The sequence below is a fragment of the Pinus tabuliformis genome, chromosome 1_2, assembly GCF_031772625.1.
Source record: "Pinus tabuliformis cultivar Carrire ecotype Pingquan chromosome 1_2, CPIR1, whole genome shotgun sequence".
Taxonomy (NCBI): Eukaryota; Viridiplantae; Streptophyta; class Pinopsida; order Pinales; family Pinaceae; genus Pinus; species Pinus tabuliformis.
In genome coordinates this window covers 430,451,143-430,470,726 of record NC_142298.1, presented here as the reverse complement: position 1 = coordinate 430,470,726, position 19,584 = coordinate 430,451,143, and the positions used below count along the sequence as shown (strand labels likewise).

General features: G+C 40.6%; 1 protein-coding gene across 4 annotated transcripts in view; it reads left to right on the top strand.

The window, feature by feature from the left end:
• Positions 1 to 913: 913 nt before the first annotated feature.
• Positions 914 to 19,584, top strand: part of EMB140 (EMBRYO DEFECTIVE 140) — a 342,658-nt gene continuing 323,987 nt past the window's right edge. For 2 of the 4 annotated variants that reach the window (XM_089395341.1, XM_089395343.1), the window contains exon 1: positions 1,061 to 1,505. In XM_089395341.1, coding sequence (XP_089251467.1) covers positions 1,272 to 1,505 — 234 coding nt within the window. In that variant the 5' untranslated portion in view covers positions 1,061 to 1,271. Of the gene's footprint in view, positions 1,040 to 1,060; positions 1,506 to 19,584 lie in introns of those variants that run through there. The other 2 variants (XM_089395342.1, XM_089395344.1) reach the window with 2 other exon arrangements.

Here is a 19,584-nt window from a genome sequence, read left to right as displayed (position 1 = left end):
TATTGCTTAGTTAAAGACTAATTCTTGTCAACTCCGTTGTGAAATAGGGTGTTGGAAAAGGCCAAAAAGAAGTGTGGGAGGAAAGAGTATGCATTTTTTGTTCTTTCGGAAAAGTGGAAACATAAAAGCATTTCATTTTAGAATGTGAGGCCTTCAAAGACAACACGGAAAGTTAGGTAAATATGCTGGCAACTAGCTCTTGGGATAATCTATTTAGCGAGGGGTTTGTCGAGAAACTGAGAGTATTTATTATGAGGCTTCACAGAAAAAGGGCCGAATACATCAAATAGATGAAAATACAATTTGTTCCATGAGCTGTAACCTCGTGGACGTTAAAATAATTTTTTTTCTTTCTAATTACAAAATTATTTTTTTATAAAAAAATTGCGACAAATTTTTTAATTTATTATCTAATTGAATATTAAAAAATATTTTTATTTATTATATTAAAAAGTATTATTTATAAAGTTAAACATTAAGTTACAAACAAATTAACAATAATCTAAAAGCAATGGATTCTATAACCTTGCCCTTATAAATACTAACGGAGTTGTCTATTGAGGCGGAGGAATTCGCCGGACGGCCAAAAGTGGGCAGAATCTGGGAAAAAAAATTTCAATAAATCTTGTAGAGGCAGTGTTTGAATCGTGTTTTTGATGGTGGAAATGGGTTCAACACCATCAAAAATGTTTAGGACACCTAAAATTTTAAAATTTAACAATTATAACTTGGACAAAAATCCTTCCCGGATTTTTTTTTTTCTAAATATGACCGGAATTTCCATAACTTTAACTAGTTAGACCACTGCAATACTAGCAATACAATCTCCCAATAATATAGCGCCAATACAATAGACGTTCACCACTGCTAAGCCCTTATTTAATCATGGAATAAGGTTATTAAACTCATGGTATGGTATGATTTTAACCCACTTTAACTGCCTCTCGTTCATCTATTTGTTCACTTGTATGTGCGTAGAATCCGTAATACTCATACACCGATCACGATTTGTCACCCGAGGGACGGCAATACATAAAATGTAAGTTGCCCTCCAATTTTGAGCTCGACCGCTCCTTGCCCTCGTTCTTGGTTTGCTCATTTCCTTACACTGTCGCTGGCTGTCGCTATTCTGTGGAGAACAGAGTTGATATAAACGTGATAAACCGTTTGAGTTGGTATGCTTAAGTTTTCTTATTAATTTTTTTTATTTGTCGACTGAAGCCGAATCCAATTGGACTGCGAGAGTGGAATCAACAGTGGAGGAGGATTCAATGGCTGAAGACGCTGAACACCAAATTCCTACTAACATTGACGAAGTCGAAGTTGAAGACCCCGGAATTCTATCACCTATTAAAGAGGAGGATTCCAAGAAAATGTCGGACGATGCAGAGTCCAGTTCAGAGTCAGACTCGGACTCAGAAGATGAAGGCGCTCAAGATGCTCATGTTCTGTCCCTGGAGGCTGCAGTTGCAGAAAATCCTCTTAATTATGATACTAATGTAGAGGTACTGCTTTCTTTTTGATATTTTCTCCACTTTTTGTGAATGCATTTGTCAGTCATTGTTTCCTGGTTAGGGTTTAGGGTTCAACTTTCAGATAACAAATTTACATTTTTCAAGTTGCAAACTAATATAGAAACACAATTAACATGCAATATTTAAAGGAAAACATTAATTTGGACAGTTTGATTTCTGTTAAGCGCCAACAGCGCACTTCTGATTATGGCAAACTCAGGCAGCTCAAGTCAGCCTAATGCTCATGTTTAGCAAGTTTCTCAATCAACACGTTTAGCTTGACCCACTTCTCGGCGCGAGGCATCCTGATCACTGTCGAGTGTAAGCACTGCCAAGTATCTAGTTAGCGTGCACTGCCAGTTAGCGTATATCATTGGACAGCCCTGCCATTGGACGGTTCAGCTACATGCCGCTTGGCAGGCACATTGACCTTTGAGATTAAGCTTTAGCCCATTGCCACCTAGAGATGGTGATGACTGTGATGTTGGTTCCCATCTATTGAGACCAACTTTGGTATAATGGAATTACAAACTAAAATTAACAACTTCGATTCATCAGGTTGTTGCTGTGATTGAATAACTTGGAAATGAGATTTCTTCGTTTTATTTGATTTTTATTGGTTAATATGTTAATGAGTTTGGTTCTATTACAGATATTTTGATAGTTAGATCTAATGTTTTTCTAGATAGGGCACTCTTTCTCTTCTACTTTATTAGTCACACATTTTAAGATTCTTTCAGATTTTACAGATTTCTTTGTGCCAAGGTGTTGCTCGTTGAAAGCTATAATTTTGTGTAAAGCTCATGAATTTATTCTTATCTTTGCAATATTTATTTTACAACATTGTAGAGATAGTTTTGACCATTACTTCGGGGTTAATGTTTTCTTTGTAGTATTGCAACATTCTTTTATTCTCCATCTCCTTATAACTCCCCATTTTTGCTGGATGTCCTATTGTTGATTGGAAGCATACCCTACACAAACAACTTTAACCCCCCATAATTGCGTCACATTCATAATGTTGTTTAACTCCATCACTGACTTTATCTTTTACGTGCTTAGAGTTTGTCTCGGGCCCTAGTGGCATGGGCAAATTTACCGAGTAAGGTGACATGGCTTTGCCACTAATGAGTACCATTTTCAAGGCTTGTTGATGATCCGTAATCACATGGCCTATGGCTGAGTTGATTGATGCGCATGGACCTTAATTAATTTTGTGGGATTGGATTTTATTTGATCTATGCTTGCTATTTCATTGCGTGTTAAATCTGATTGTGTAATGCTTGCAGAATTTAATTTAAATGGAGAAAACAATGTTGAAGAGATCAATCACATACATACACAAAGATTTTACCTTAGAAACCCATTTTAGGAAAACTAGTAAGGTATGGCCTTTGTTGGGTCTTTCTATGCTTAGGATTGGTTATGAATAGTAGATATACATTCACAAAGGGAGATTTTGTGTATTTCTACTTCTCGGTTGTGTTTTGCAGATTACAGTTTGGCGTTGAGACAATCTTCGTTCTTTTGTGGATAGGCTCATACATTTCTCTTTGTCCTCTTGGCCTAGGAACATAATTTACATTCTCAGCATCCCAAGCTTTCATTCCAATTCTAATTCCAGCAATTGTAATTTTTTGAGTCACCCCATGTTCTTGTCTCAAACTAGCCTCTCTATTACCTTTCCTTTGCAATTCCTCTTTCTCGGGGAAAGCCAAGAGTTTCTCTGCCTTTGTTACAATTGCCTCTGCTTCTCATTAGCAGATGCCCCAAAGTTTGTGAGCTAAACCCCTAGACATATTCGCCTCTTGAATGGATTTTGGCGTCACGATTTTTTGTAGGGTTACTTTTTTCTAATCTGGATTTCACATGGCATCTTCCTATTTTTTGGTTTGTACATGTATTGTCAACTTGTGTGGCCATGTTGTCTGCTAGGTAGGTTGAGGTTTCCTCCTTTCTTTATTCTGCTTGTTATTCTTTTTGCTTCAATGTGGATGCTTGGATGTGGAGGTCAGGCACGTCTCCAACTTTGAATATGCAAATCTTGACGTAGCGCAAAACTGTTGATTCCCAACATTTCGTTTGCACCCAAAGCCTAGTGTGCCCAAATCTTTGCAAAGTCCACAACTTTTGTGGGATGTAGAGTGTAGAGCTAGACTTCGGTTTGACTTGCTGCTCTCCTCTGCATTACAGCAACCTTTGCATGCACCAAAGCTCTTTAAGCAATTGATAATATGGTTTAGGCTAGGTTTGTGAGAGGGTTTCAACAAAGCGTTGTAACTTGTGGTCATTAAATTTGCAACTTGAGCACTTAACATGAAACATAAAAGCCATTTAAAACAAACCATTTTACTATTAATGATCCATTTTGGATCACACATTCCTGGTAGGATGCCTTTTGGTCCCAAGTTGCTTATCAGAAGAGAAAACCTTTTGGTCCCAAGTTGCTTATCAGAAGAGAAAATGGAAGCACATAGTTTGCACATTTTTGTTCCTATCCACTATTTAATTAGATATGAAGGTTGCTTGCTTTTGGGATGTCTCATTCGATCTTCTCTCTACCCTTGTTTGGCTACTACCAAGGATATTTTGCTTCTCTCTTTGTGTGTTTTAATGAGGTAGGCCTTGCCATCCCCAAGTGATATTTGTTTTGTTATTTGTAGGAGGTTGCATCCCTATCCCATCAGCGGGTACTACAAAACATCACTTCACATGCATCAAGAAGTGTTGCATCATTTTCTACTCCATCACTATAATCAACATTAATGTCAAACATGTTTTTGCATCTTTTGGTGTTTCTCATGGTAGATTTCTCTTTTATCCACCCTAGTGAACTTGGCTTTATTAGATCACAAGTCTCTAGACCAACTTGATCAACTAAGGTTTCAAAAATTAACTACATTGAGAACCATTATGAAAAATAGCATTTACATTCTTGTTCTTTATTTGAACTTTGATTTGGAATAGTGTTGTTTCTATCTTCACTTGCCGTTGGTTATTACAATGTGGTGTAAATTATGGTTTGATCCTCATTAGAGGTGTTTTCTATCATTGTCTTTTCCATCTTGGTCACTATCCTTCCTATTTTTTGGGATTTGTATTATTTGGGGTGCTAGATTTTGCTTCCAACACCTCTCATCCATGTGCCTATCTACATGACAATATTTGCAATGCTTCTTGGGATCTTTCTCTATCTAGGTTGTGGCTGTAATATTCTTTCCTTTATTTTAGTTTGTCTTTTCTTGGTCCTTTTGTTGTTGCCCCTTTTTGAAGTCCAACTCAATCTAAAGAGCTTTCTAGCTCACTTCATGTATGTTTTTTTACACTTCACAATGGTAAATGCATTTAGATATTGTTGAATAGGCCTCCAACATATTTCACTTCTACCCTAGGTTCTTCTAAAGAGGTGCTCAACATGATGGCTTGCTTTTGGAATTTAGACATGTATTTTGTACAATTTGTCCTTGCTCTTGTTGGATGTCTTGCCATTGCTTGCATTGTTCTTCTTTATAGCTTATGGGATAGAATTGTGATTTTAACAAGTCCTCAAAATTCTCCTATTTTGTAATCGTGGGCTGTAAAAATTTCTGTTTTCCCACCCCGGTTTTCAGTTTCTCCTTATTTCTCCCATGTAGTTAAATGCCCATTCCCATAACCATACATTTAACAGACTGAAAAAAATAAATATTGCTGAAAACACAAATTCTGGAAATTTTTCAGAATGCTGGAAATTGCAGAATTAAAAATCAGCAATTAAAAACAGCCATTAAAACACATTAAAACACTGATATTTTTGGTCAACCTGACCTTGGAAAAACCCCCTACAACTCTTGGGGAAAACCAGTTTGAGAGCTCTTCTTTATTTCTGAAAATTGTCTTTTTACAGTGAGAATTATTCAGCAAAAAATCAGCAAGCAAATTTACAACTTATCTCCTTTCCCGTGCCTCACAGCAATCTGGAAATTACAGCAAACAGGACAGCAATAAATGCTGTACGACCTCCGTTTTGTGTGCAGAAAAATCAGCAAACTGCTCCTCGATTTTTGTGCAAAAATCTGCCTTTCACTATGTGCTGAATCAGCTGTACAAATCTGCTCAACTGCTGCCTTGGAATGTGTGCCAAGCTGCTGTCTCCTTCTCCTTCCTGCTCAGAAATCTCTCTTGCTCTCTTGCTCTCCTTCTCCCAATCTGCTCATGAAAGAATGAATGACCTTTTCCTCCTTTAATATAACTCCAAGTGACTTTTGGGTGATCCAAGTGACTTTTGGGTGATCTCTAAATCCAATGGCTGAAATAGATTTAGATCAATGGTTGAGATTAAATGCTCATTTAAATCTCACTTTCTATTTTTTAATTCACCCCACTTTAATAAAGACCCACTTAGTCATTTATTTCCAAAGTCACTTTTCCTTTCTAATTTTTCATTGACTTTATAAAAGTCACTTTAAAATTAGACTTAATAACTTTATCACTTAAAGTCACTTTTAAATTAGATTTAACTTTATAAAATTATAAAGTCACTTTAGGAGAAAAATTAAATTCTTTTGGACACTTTTCCCTAGGCCAAAGATCAAAGCCTAAGGGAACCACCTGTCCTCCGGTACCAAATTTCAACACTCCCTCTTACCGAGGAAGGTGTTCCTCACCACACCCATCTTGTCTCTGAAGTAGACATGCTTGCCCCGTGGTAAGGCTTTGGTAAGGATATCTGCAACCTGCTCATCAGTGGAAATATACTCAAGCTTCACAGCTCCCTTCTGAACATAGTCTCTGATGAAATGATATCTGATCCCGATATGCTTTGACCTGTCATGAAATACTGGATTCTCCGTGAGTTTAATGCAACTCTGATTATCACAGTAAATCACTGAAGGTCTCAACGGCTGACCAAATAAGCCAAACAACATCTTGCGAAGCCAGATGGCCTCACAACTAGCTAGACTGGCTGCCATATACTCTGCTTCCGCTGAACTCAGTGCTACTGACTGCTGCTTCCGGCTGAACCATGACACTACTGCTGAACCCAACCCAAAACAACACCCTGAAGTGCTCTTCCTATCAGAAGCACAACCTGCCCAATCAGAATCAGTGTATCCTGCCAATCTCACTCCATCTCCCTGCCTGTAGTCCAGACCATAATCCACTGTCCCCTGCAAGTACCGCAAAATGTGTTTTGCAGCCACCCAGTGAACCTTCCTAGGCTCACACATAAACTGACTCATCGTGTTGACTGCAAAACAGATATCTGGTCTAGTGTTGACCAAATACATCAAGGAACCAATCAGCTGCCTGTACAATGTGGGATCCACCTACTCGGAATCCGAAGCATGAAGCTTCTTCCAGTTGGTGATCATCGGTGTCGACATGGGTCTACAATCCTCCATGTGGAATCTGCTAAGGATGTCCACAATATACTTCCCCTGCCCCAGGAAGAAATGCCCCTCCTCCTGCCACACCTCCAAACCCAAAAAGTAATGCATCAAGCCGATGTCCTTCATCTCAAACTCCGCCGCAAGATCTCTCTTGCAGTGCTCTATGAGTCTCTCTGCACCTGTAATGATCAAGTCATCCACATACAGCACCAGAATGAGAGGCTCCTCACCAATCACAATAAAGTAAAGGTTCGGATCTGCCTCACTCTTTGTGAAACCCATCCCCTGCAAGTATGCATCTATCCTGGAGTACCAAGCTCTGGGAGCTTGCTTCAGGCCATAAAGGGCCTTCTTCAATCTGCACACATGAGACTCCTTCCCATGCACCTCAAAGCCCTGTGGCTGCTCAATGTACACCTCCTCCTGTATGAAGCCATTGAGAAATGCGGTCTTCACATCCATCTGGTGGATCTTCCAACCCATCTCTGCTGCTATCGATATAATGGAGCGGATCGAAGTATATCGAGCCACGGGAGCGAAGGTCTCCTCATAATCAACTCCCTCTACCTGGGAGAACCCTCTAGCCACAAACCTCGCTTTGAATTTCTCAATGCTGCCATCTGCAGCATGCTTTACCTTGTAAAGCCATCTGGAAGTAACCACGGATTTGCCCTCAGGCCTCGGCACCACCTCCCAAACATCATTCTTCATGATAGAAGAATACTCCTCCTGCATGGCCTCTCTCCAGACCTGCTGGCTAGCTGCCTCCTCATAGCTAGAAGGCTCAGAGTCAAGGATGCTGGTAACCATCGCCATATAACTACAAAACCTCTCAGGTGGTCTACTCTCTCTGACCGGCCTCTTCGGCTCAGCAACAGATGTGGCATCTCTCAAGGTGTCCTGAAGCCACTTGGGCTTCCTCTTCCCTGAGCGCACTTCTTCCACCGGAGAATGAAACTCCTCCTCCTCATCATCATCAGTAGCCTGAACTCCTGACTGTCTGTCTGCTGTCCTCCTGCCTGCACCTGAACCTGTAGAAGCTGAGGTACCGTGTGAACTGTCCATCAGTGGACTCCCTAGTGAACTGCTCTGCATGCTGCCCGGAGCACCACCCCTCTGGCTCGATGAGCCACTGCTCACTGACGGACCTGACATCCTCATACTGATCCTCCTGATCCTCCTGATCCCTGCCCACTGGATCCCTGCGACTGACTCAACTGCTGCTGAGGGTCTGGCTGATCCAGATACTCTAACTCCCGTGACCTCCTAAAGGCCCTGTCCTCCTCGAACTTCACATCCCGTCTGACAACAACTCTCCTCTGTGCAGGAATGTAAATCCGAAAGGCCTTTGAGGTCTCACTGTAGCCCACAAAGATACCCTTCTCTGCGGTGGGCTCTAGTTTGGTCCTCTTCTCCTTGGGTATATAGGAGTATGTAATGCATCCAAAGATATGAAGATGACCAATATCAGGCTTCTTCCCAGAGAAAGCCTCCTCCGGAGTCATGTGCCCCAAGGCACGATGCGGACTCCTGTTCTGCAAGTAAACAGCTGTGTTGCAGGCCTCTGCCCACAAGAACAATGACAACCCCTGATCATGTATCATGGCTTTGGCAGCCTCTATGATGGATCTGTTCTTCCTCTCCGCAACCCCGTTCTGCTGGGGGTTGTAAGGAACAGTGAACTCCCTCCTAATGCCTGCCTCCGCACAATAGTCAACAAACTCTCCAAGGGTGTACTCTCCTCCATTGTCCGACCTCAAGGACTTGATCTTTCGACCTGTCTGAGTCTCCACAAGAGCTCTGAACTCCTGAAACCGCTTGAAGACCTCACTCTTGGTCTTCAAAAAATAAATCCAGGTCCTCCTGGAGTGATCATCAATGAATAAAACATAGTACTCATATCCACTCAAGGAAACATGAGACATCCGACCGCTCACATCGGAATGAATCAAATCAAGTATCCCCGTCGCTTTGCTGTCACTGCTGGGAAAAGGGGATTTGGCAAACTTGCCCATCGCACAACCTCTGCAAGTATCAAAGTGATCAGTACTGAAATCTGGCACACCTGTAGTGATCTCCCGCAATGTCCTCAAGGCTCCATGATACATATGTCCCATCCTGCGGTGCCAAATCTCACACAGCTCAGAACTGCTAGCTCTGCTGTCGGTACTACTGCTCAATGCCAAAAGGGGCTGAAATGCAAACTTGTACACCTTTGCATGGCGTACACCTATCACTCTAGCTGAATCAGCTGGAGTGCCCCCGGGATACATCAACACCTGTCCTCCCCTGAACAGTTCCTCATATCCTCTGTCCTCCAAAGCTGAGACGGATATGAGGTTCTTCCTCATCCCTGGCACATAAAGAACCTCTGACACCTTCAAGGGAGGTTTGGACTCCCTCTGAAATGTCACTGTCCCCACCCCGACTGCTCTAACAACTCTGTCATCACCGAGTACTACCTCAATATCAGTGTCACTCTCTGAAAGCTCTGAGAAGTATTCACGGACTCCTGTCATGTGACGTGAAGCCCCACTGTCCACATACCAGATACCTGTAGATGCTCCGCTAATCGAGGGAAAAGCATGCTCCCTCTGAACCTGTGTGGCAGGTGATCCTGCACTAGAGGACTCACACGTAGTGAACGCAAACTCTCGGTCAAAACGACCAGCAAAGTCCTCAATCTCTGCTGAAGCTGCCACGTCCTGGTTCTTCCCCTTCTTCTTCTTCTCCGGACACACAACTGCATAGTGTCCCATCTTTTGACAATTCCAACACTTCACCTTGGAATAGTCCTTCTGTGTGTTCCCCGGTTTACCTTTACCTTTGCCTTTGCCCCCACCACTGCTTGTGGAAGCCTGCTTCTTCCCTTTGCCTTTCTTGCCTCCTGCCACCAGTGCTACGTCCTCATCCTGCTCAACTGGCTTGGCTGCCCCAAGCTGTCCTTTCCTGATCTCTGTCTGAATACAATCATCCCAAAACCTCTCCCATGTGGGAAGGGTCTCACGTGCACAAACCCCATCAGCAAAGTTCAACCATGAACGGGGGAGGCCATTCACTGCAATACGCACCAACTCAGTGGATGGAATGGCCTCTCCAATCGCTGCCAACTCATCTCTCACATTGGTAATCTTTGTGAGATATCCAGCTGCACTATCATTACCCATCTTAATGTTCTTCAGCTTCTCCTTCAGGACCATCTTCCGGTTCTCATTGGTACTCTGGTAGAGATTGGACAATGCTGTCCACATCTCATGGGCATTGCTCTTTCCTCTCACATGAGGAATGCAATGGTCTTTGATTCCGTCTAGAATCAGCCTCTTACCCTTATTGTTCTTCTTTTTATACTCAGCCAACTGAGTAACATCAGTGGGCACAACAATAGGGTTCTGTGCGGTATGCACCATGATATCCCAGACTTCTGCCTCCTCAAAGATACTCTGCATTCTCTCCTTCCAAACGCTGTAATTTATATGCCCATCCAGCCTATCCTCCACCCTCAATCCCAATGACATCCTGCTGTCCTAAAACTGAAAAATAGCACTGCTGTAGTAAAGATAAAACTGCTGTTTATTAAAAAATCAGCTTGCTGGAATTTTCTGAGTGAAAAATCAGCAACTGTAATTTTTCCTTTTGCTGTCCCAAACTGCCCTTCAGCACTCAAGCTCTGATACCATGTAAAAATTTCTGTTTTCCCACCCCGGTTTTCAGTTTCTCCTTATTTCTCCCATGTAGTTAAATGCCCATTCCCATAACCATACATTTAATAGACTGAAAAAAATAAATATTGCTGAAAACACAAATTCTGGAAATTTTTCAGAATGCTGGAAATTGCAGAATTAAAAATCAGCAATTAAAAACAGCCATTAAAACACTGATATTTTTGGTCAACTTGACCCTGGAAAAACCCCCTACAACTCTTGGGGAAAACCAGTTTGAGAGCTCTTCTTTATTTCTGAAAATTGTCTTTTTACAGTGAGAATTATTCAGCAAAAAATCAGCAAGCAAATTTACAACTTATCTCCTTTCCCGTGCCTCACAGCAATCTGGAAATTACAGCAAACAGGACAACAATAAATGCTGTACGACCTCCGTTTTGTGTGCAGAAAAATCAGCAAACTGCTCCTCGATTTTTGTGCAAAAATCTGCCTTTCACTATGTGCTGAATCAGCTGTACAAATCTGCTCAACTGCTGCCTTGGAATGTGTGCCAAGCTGCTGTCTCCTTCTCCTTCCTGCTCAGAAATCTCTCTTGCTCTCTTGCTCTCCTTCTCCCAATCTGCTCATGAAAGAATGAATGACCTTTTCCTCCTTTTCCTCCTTTAATATAACTCCAAGTGACTTTTGGGTGATCCAAGTGACTTTTGGGTGATCTCTAAATCCAATGGCTGAAATAGATTTAGATCAATGGTTGAGATTAAATGCTCATTTAAATCTCACTTTCTATTTTTTAATTCACCCCACTTTAATAAAGACCCACTTAGTCATTTATTTCCAAAGTCACTTTTCCTTTCTAATTTTTCATTGACTTTATAAAAGTCACTTTAAAATTAGACTTAATAACTTTATCACTTAAAGTCACTTTTAAATTAGATTTAACTTTATAAAATTATAAAGTCACTTTAGGAGAAAAATTAAATTCTTTTGGACACTTTTCCCTAGGCCAAAGATCAAAGCCTAAGGGAACCACCTGTCCTCCGGTACCAAATTTCAACATGGGCTTCTTACCTAGTCTCAAGGCACCTAGATAACGCTCCTACCATAATAGAGAATGTTTAGACATTTTCAATTTGGTTAAAAAAAATCCTCTAGGTTTCTTTTATTTGATAAATGTCAAAGTGGACTTCTCACCTTGTGAACCAACTATCAAGTTTTTCAATGTAATTTTTGTTAAAATTAATTAGAGAGATTAAATTCACTGAGAGGTATAATTAAATTTACTGGTAGCAACAAAACACAAAACACAAAACATAAACACTGCACAAACAAAATTTACCCTAGAAAACCCCAATCCGGGAAAAACCAGCTAACGGAATTCCATTAGTCTGTTGGCCAAAACCCGACCAAACGAGCCAAGTGATCCTTCACCACTCACCTCCCTGACACCTTACAATGAAGTCTTCCCAAGCCTTTTAAAGGTTTCGTTACCTGCAATCCATGAGCACAAATACATGGGCAACCAAAAGCATGGGCCCAAAACCACTACTATTTGACCGAACAACTTGAACTCTTTTACCGAGTCAAGTTTTACATAACAATCCCCCCTCAAAACTTGACTTGTTGTTTCCCTTGGCCAAATCCGGCCAAGTGAGTCAACACTGCTCACCTCTAGGCTCTACCCCCTCAAAGTTTATAACCAGGGTATCCGATAATCTAACATGTTCTCCCTATAAGCTAGGTCTAATTGCAGAGTTTACCGGTAATTTACTAGGGGTACGCATGCCTTACCAGGTCTTACAACATTATGCCCATTTACATACAATATTATATATATATATATATATATATATATATATATAGTTATTTTGTAATTTTTGACTCCATTATAATAATTTTTTTAAATCTATTGTTACTATCTTCAATTCCATCCTCTCTCTTGCCATTTCTTCGACTTTACAAAAAATGATATCACTTGCATCCAAACCCAATAATAGGGTGCCACCATCTATATTTTGTTTAATAACTTTACCCCTTTGATTAGATTCCAAATGACTAACACTTGGCTCACCTTGACAAATGTTAGTTTCCATGTGGACCTACGCACCATGGCTTCCTTGTGCGTCGTGTAAAGATTTGTAAGGAAAAGTGACGATTCCAGTATCATCACCCATAAGGCACTCTGCAATGCGGATTTGCAGAACCTAGGAGCCATTAGGACACACCCTTTATAGCACCAGATTAAACCTAATGACTTCATGACTAACATATGCCCCATGGCCCCCTTGCACAACTCGTTCACCTTGATGAACATGAGTTTCTTTCTACTCGAATCCTTCTCTGCCACTATTGCCACTGGCTCTGTTAGGATACCAGCGTGCATGGATGCTCGTTCCATCGCCTTCGCCACTTTCATTGCAGGATCAGGGTCCACCATTGAGGCTACAATTAATGCAACTAGAGCACTTGTTCTTGACCCATCCATTGAAATCATAGTCCTTATGCACCGCTAGGTGCCACTTGCCACAAATTCGGGCAATGACCCCCACCAAAACTCTAAGAGTCGTTAGCACTGTGAGCTCCACCATCAGAGTCCTGATCAATCCACCTGTAGAGTGCCCCTGCCACTCCCCTTGCCTATTTGAGGGGCTCATTATCGTTTGTTACGGGATCAACGGGGGGTTGCATTATCCAACACAATTGTGTTACGACACTAGTGGGGTTTGCATAGGTCCACCATGGTTGTGACATTATATTGCTTTCTCAACAACAACCCAAGAACCCCACGTGCACTTGTTATCTCAACCCCAAAAGCCCCTCAAAAGAAACCTTTCATGAAAACGAAGTTACGGGCATCAATCTTCGGTAGAGTGGCTTTGAGTACCATTCCTCTTGGTAGTTTTAAGTGGTTTTTGACGTTGGGGGATCGATCTGGCACCCATGAAATTGTGCTATTGATAGATCCACAACCACAACCTTAGAGCCATTATTAAATCACTCTCGTTAGTGAGTCCAAGTCAACCTAGCATATCTATACACTTAGGATGTTGGACCTCCATTAGCTGGTCACTTGGCTATGGCACATTCCTTAAGTCATTTCCACCTCATTGCATTTATTCTCGCAAACCTATGAATTGATGGGCTAAGTTGTGACTTGTTACTTCCTCTTGGGGGGTTGAAAGTTGAAACACCTAACAGGGTTATCCATCTAACCATTCCTAGCGTAAGAAGGTAACCTATTATGGGAGTTGATCTAGTTAGACATTTGAAGGTGAGCTTTGAGTGAAGCATTATTGTGCCCCTAACATTAGCTATTGTCCACTATGATGCATTTATTGTTATTGCTCCTAATGATTGGTGATTCACTTGATCTTGACAGGGTTTTGTTAGGTGGTATTATCCCAATAGCAGAGGCCTTTGGAGACATGATTATCACTCCATCCAACAACATTGCAAAGACTATTTTACCCTTTCTAGAGAGAGGATGTGACCTTGTTGGTGCAACATTGCTTGTCCAGAGCAGAGTGCCATGTCATCCTTCTTGCTCTTTATAGGGTGACGTTGGGCACCATGGAGATAACATCTTTGTGTGGAGACACTTTGGAGGCATGCCCATGATCTTAGAGCTACTTCTTGGACCGTGGAGCACTCGTTAGCCCACTTGACACCAATGTTATTAGAACTGGCTGGTTCGGGGTCTGACCCGACCTATTCCACAGAACCAGTCGGTCCGCGATGGGTTCCATGCGGTTTGTACCTTCCTGGGTCAACATAAAAATTTGCTTATTTATTGATTTTTTCATTTGGTTGGACCACTTCTAATTCTCCCCTAGGCCAACTTAATATTCAAATCTATGGTCCTCAACCTAATATTCAAGCCTATGGTCCTATTATTGCTATGCAATTCATGGTAATGTTAATTTTTCATTTCCATCCTTTTACTTAAATTTTTAACATTACCATGAAATGACTCAAGATGTTCGAGAATGGTTCCAACCTCATTCGATTTCATACGAAGAAAGTAGAATTTTAGATTTCACTCAAAATCCAGCAGACTTAACAATTTTTCAGGATTTCAGGATTGCGGGGATTGCAACGTTTCCATTGGATTTTGTCATGTAGGAGGGTAAGTGATCCGTTAATGAAAAAGGTATTATAGACTATTTGTGAAGTTGCCTATGTTACTTAGTGCAACGGATCGAGAAGATTGCGAATAAGATAACCACTTAAACAATTAGAAAACACATTCAAACCATCAACACAACCAAATTTAATAAAGGAGTTCACCAGACTTCTTGGCTACGTCTCCTGGTCCTTTCGCTTCCAGTGTTGACCTCTCTATTATGTCTTCAAATTGCTGTTACAGGTGTGAGCTCAAAAACAGAGTCTCAAACACGAAAATGGATGTCACCACTGTGTTCAGCTCGAGTTTTCGAGTCAAAACGAGTATACACTCGACCGTACTTGGCCACTATGACCTCCAGACCCCCTGGAACGACTCAAAACTACACTTTGTCACCTTTTTTGGTGATATGTTATTGATATACCATGTTTAGTTACAAACTGCAATAAACGCAAAATAATACGATTACACTAAAAACAGAGGATAAACCAAAGGACCGGCGGGCGTGGAGTTGACCCCGACTGTTCAGCCTTTTCTTGGCACAGATCCCAATACCATACGATACAACGGTTATCGCGTCCTGCTCGTCAACTAATTTGGACGACCCGCACCATCGATCTGTCCTACTTGATCTGATGGCTACCGCACAATCTCATGCTCCAACTAGCACGTCGGTTAATTCTATGAAGGCACGCGAGAAAAGCTGTTTCGGGATGCTACGTGTCGACCGCTGAGTGGAATCACGTAGATTTCTGAAAAACCATTTCCAGCCTTTGAGGTGCGCGAGAAACTGTTTACCGCTTCCTTGCCGGAACTCAAAGAAGTTTAACTTCTTTTGACTAACCTCATTGCGTCCGTTTTCAAGGATAACCTGCTTGCATGTCTCGACGCGATATGCGTCGATCTCCTTTGATCGGATGATCCAACGACTGTGGTGCGAACCAATCACACATACGCCATTCCTTCTTTGTTGACATCATCCAGAACCTGTGACTCATTCCTGGGTTGCCACGTGTCTTGCTGATGTAGGCATTGACTTTTTGACCTAAATCTTTGATTGGCTCTAATTTCTTCATCCGGACTCGGATTTATGCGTGGTTTGCACCATTGTTTTCGTATTAGCGAGCACTTCAACTTGAGCCCACTTTCACCTGCATTTGAAGACTTTTGATCTGGAGGTAAACTGAATCCATTTTGGATCACTCCTCCCCACTGGAAGCTTTTGGTCCACCAAAAGTTGGTTTTAGTTATCGAGTAAGGGCGGATAAAGTTCCCTCACTTTTCCAATCTCTATCCATCGTGCTTTACTTGGATTTGTACCTTTGAGTCCAACTTGAAGATACTCAACATTTCCCTGTCGTGAAGTTCTTATCCTCCTATTTAGAATTGTGTTCTCCTGTAACTCATTGAGATACTCGGGCAAAAGATCTTCAATGGAAGGTAGTTGAACTTCCTCTTCGGGATCTTCAAGCAACGATGGCTCATACAATCGCAAGTTTTCAACATTTACGATAGAGTAGATTTGCATGTAGGCTGGTAGATCTAGGCGGAAAGCATTTTCACCAATTTTATCAAGTATTTTGAAAGGACCATATCTAATTGGTTTCAACTTTTTACCTTCCCCTTGCAGTCTTTCTTTACTGATATACAACCAGACTTGATCACCAACTTGAAAACTATGCTCAACTCGATGCTTGTCATGTCGCGCCTTATACTTTGCTTGGCTCTTTTCTAGCTGTTCTTGTACTGCCTGGTGAATTTCCTGGATTTGTTCAATGAACTTGGTTGCTTTGTCCACATCACTGTGTCCATCAACTGCTATGTCTTTACCAAAGACAAAATCCAAGGGAGACTTTGGTATAAAACCAAAACAAGTCTCAAAAGGAGATCTATGAGTAGAAGAATGTTTTGCATGGTTGTAAGCATGCTGCACATAACACAAATGCTCATCCCAAAGTTTGGGATGCTTGCTGCAATAATCTCGAAGCAACTGTATCACTGTCCTATTGACCACTTCTGTCTGACCATCTGTTTGTGGATGGAATGCCGTGCTCTTCTTCAACTTTGTGTACATTAACTCCCATAGACTTGACCAAAATTTCCCAACAAATCGAGAATCTCGATCAAATACAATAGAAGTGGGTAACCCAAAATGAACCCATACATTTTGAAAGAACAACTTTGCAGTTTGTTTAGCTGTGACCTGTTTATTACATGGTGTCAAAATACACATCTTACTGAACCTATCCACAACTACATACAAATAATCATGACCCTTTCTAGACTTTGGCAATCCCCCAACAAAATCCATGGAAACACTTTCCCAAGGACGAGAAGGAATTGGAAGTGGAGTATACAAGCCTAATTTTCTATTACTTGGCTTGTTTGTAGCACACATAGTACATCCTTTAATATATCTAGAAACTGTCTCATTCATTCGTGGCTAATAGCAGAATCTTTGTAATTGTGCAACTATTTTACTTACACCAAAATGACTTGATATGAGAGAAGTATGTGCTTCTCGAATTATATTAACTCTTTCAGTTTGTGGAATGCATAACTTTCCCAAATGATATAAGAGTTTGTCCTTTATGTAATAATCCAATTCTTCTACCTGCTTGCCATGACTTAAAGTTGCATATACATCCTTAAAATCTGTGTCTTGAGCATATTGTTCAATGTAACTTTCATGAATTACTGAATTATGCTTAAGTATTGTGGATGCATTTATAATTGGCCTTGATAACATATATGCAACCTTATTATGTATGCCCTTCTTATATCTGATAACAAGATGAAATTGCTGTAGAAAACCCATCCACCTGTAATGTCTTGATTGTTGCAATTTAGTTTGTGAGTGTAAATATTGAAGTGGTTGATGATCTGTATGTATGATTGTTCTTTGCCCATTATGTAATGTTTCCACTTTTTAACACTCTGAACTAATACATACAATTCTTTATCATATGTAGGATAGTTAACTACTGCTGATGTAAATGTCTCAGAATGAAAGCATATAGGCTTCCCATGCTGCATCAACACTGCCCCCATGGCATATTCACTTGCATCTGTCTCGATCACAAATGGATGTTGAAGATTTGGCAGTGCTAGTACTGGCGCTGTACTGATCCTTTCTTTCAATGTGTCGAAGGCTTTCTGCTATTTGCCTCCCCACTGAAACACCTGTTTCACACTTGTCAAAGCATGTAAAGGAGCTGCAATCAAAGAAAAGTTAGCAATAAACTTTCTCCAATATTGCGTTGCCCCTAAGAAACTTCTAACTTCTGTAGCAGTATTGGGCTTAGGCCAATTTACAATGACTTCGACCTTAGAGGGATCTATCTTCAATTCACCACCCCCTACAATATAACCCAAATAATTCAAAGATGTTCTGCCAAATTCACATTTTGACAGTTTTACATAGAGATTTTCTCTTTTCAATACATCTAAAATTTGCTTTACATGCTTTACATGTTCATCCCATGTTCTACTAAAAACAAGAATATCATCTAAATAGACTATTACAAAATCATCAATAAATGGTCTAAATACATCATTCATGACTCGCATAAATGTAGCTGGAGCATTAGTTAAGCCAAAAGGCATAACCATCCATTCATAGAGTCTTTGCTTCGTTTTGAAAGCAGTCTTTCATACATCCTGTTTTGCAACTCGAATCTGATGGTAGCCACTTCGCAAGTCCAATTTAGAGAAGTAAATTGCATCTTTTAACTAATCTAACAAATCATCAATACGAGGAAGAGGATAGCGATTATTTATTGTGATTTTATTTAATGCTCTAAAATCAATGCACATTCTCCACGAATCGTCTTTCTTTCGCACTAACACAATAGGTGATCCGCACGGTGATGTGCTTGGTCGAATAAACCCTTGATCGAGCAACCCCTGTACTTGCTTCTTTATCTCTGCATTCTCTAGCGCTGATAACCTATACATTCCAATGTTAGGTAGTGGAGCATCTTGCTGCAAATAAATCTCATGTTCTATCTCTCGCTTGGGTGGAAGCCCTTTAAGCTCTTGAAACAGAATATCAAAATCAGAAACAACTTTAACTAGATCTGCTTTCTGTTTAGGATTACAGCCTTGGAATGCATCGGATTTATCAATATCCTTTGCTTTTACAATCATAAGTAAAAATTGCTTACTTGAATTTACAATTATTTTCATATGTCCTGAATCTATCAGAGAGAAGTTATCTTTGAGTTTATGAGCCCTTACAATATAGTCAATTCCATCCTTAGTGAGTTGATACTTATTTTCAGTCTGATAGAAGATAGCATTTCTATCGTACAAGTATGGACTTCCTAATACAATTCCACATATGTCCAATGGGATTATGTCTAACTCAACCTCATCTACAAACTTTGACCCAATAGCAAAACGAAGTTTACATTGTTTCGTAACTTGTAGCTTAGTTTTATCACACCCCCAACCTAATGGATATGGCTTTTTATGAGGTTTTGTTTCTAGACCCAACTTCTTTACAATTGCTTCAGAAATCAAATTAACTTGTGACCCACTATCAAATAAAGTATCAATTTTAGTATGCTTAGAAATGACTCTAATATGAAATAGCTCATTTCTTTTCCTTTCATCATTATCATTATCAACAGAATGTGAAGAATTACTTTTATATGCTTTAGAATCTTTATCTTTTATACCTGTAGCTGTAACCGTTGTCTCGTCACCTGAGTCTGACCCAAGTCCTTTTGAACAACAACAACATTCTTTCGCTCTTTACCCCCGAATTTCTTAGGCTTCAATTCTGGATGCAAATATCAACAGTGTGCGTCATTGTGTCCTTCCTTCTTACAATGAGTGCATGAAGGTTTATCCTTCTTTACATTGTTTGTTTTCCTCTCCTTCCATTTCAGTTTCTTCTTGCCTTTATTCTTGCT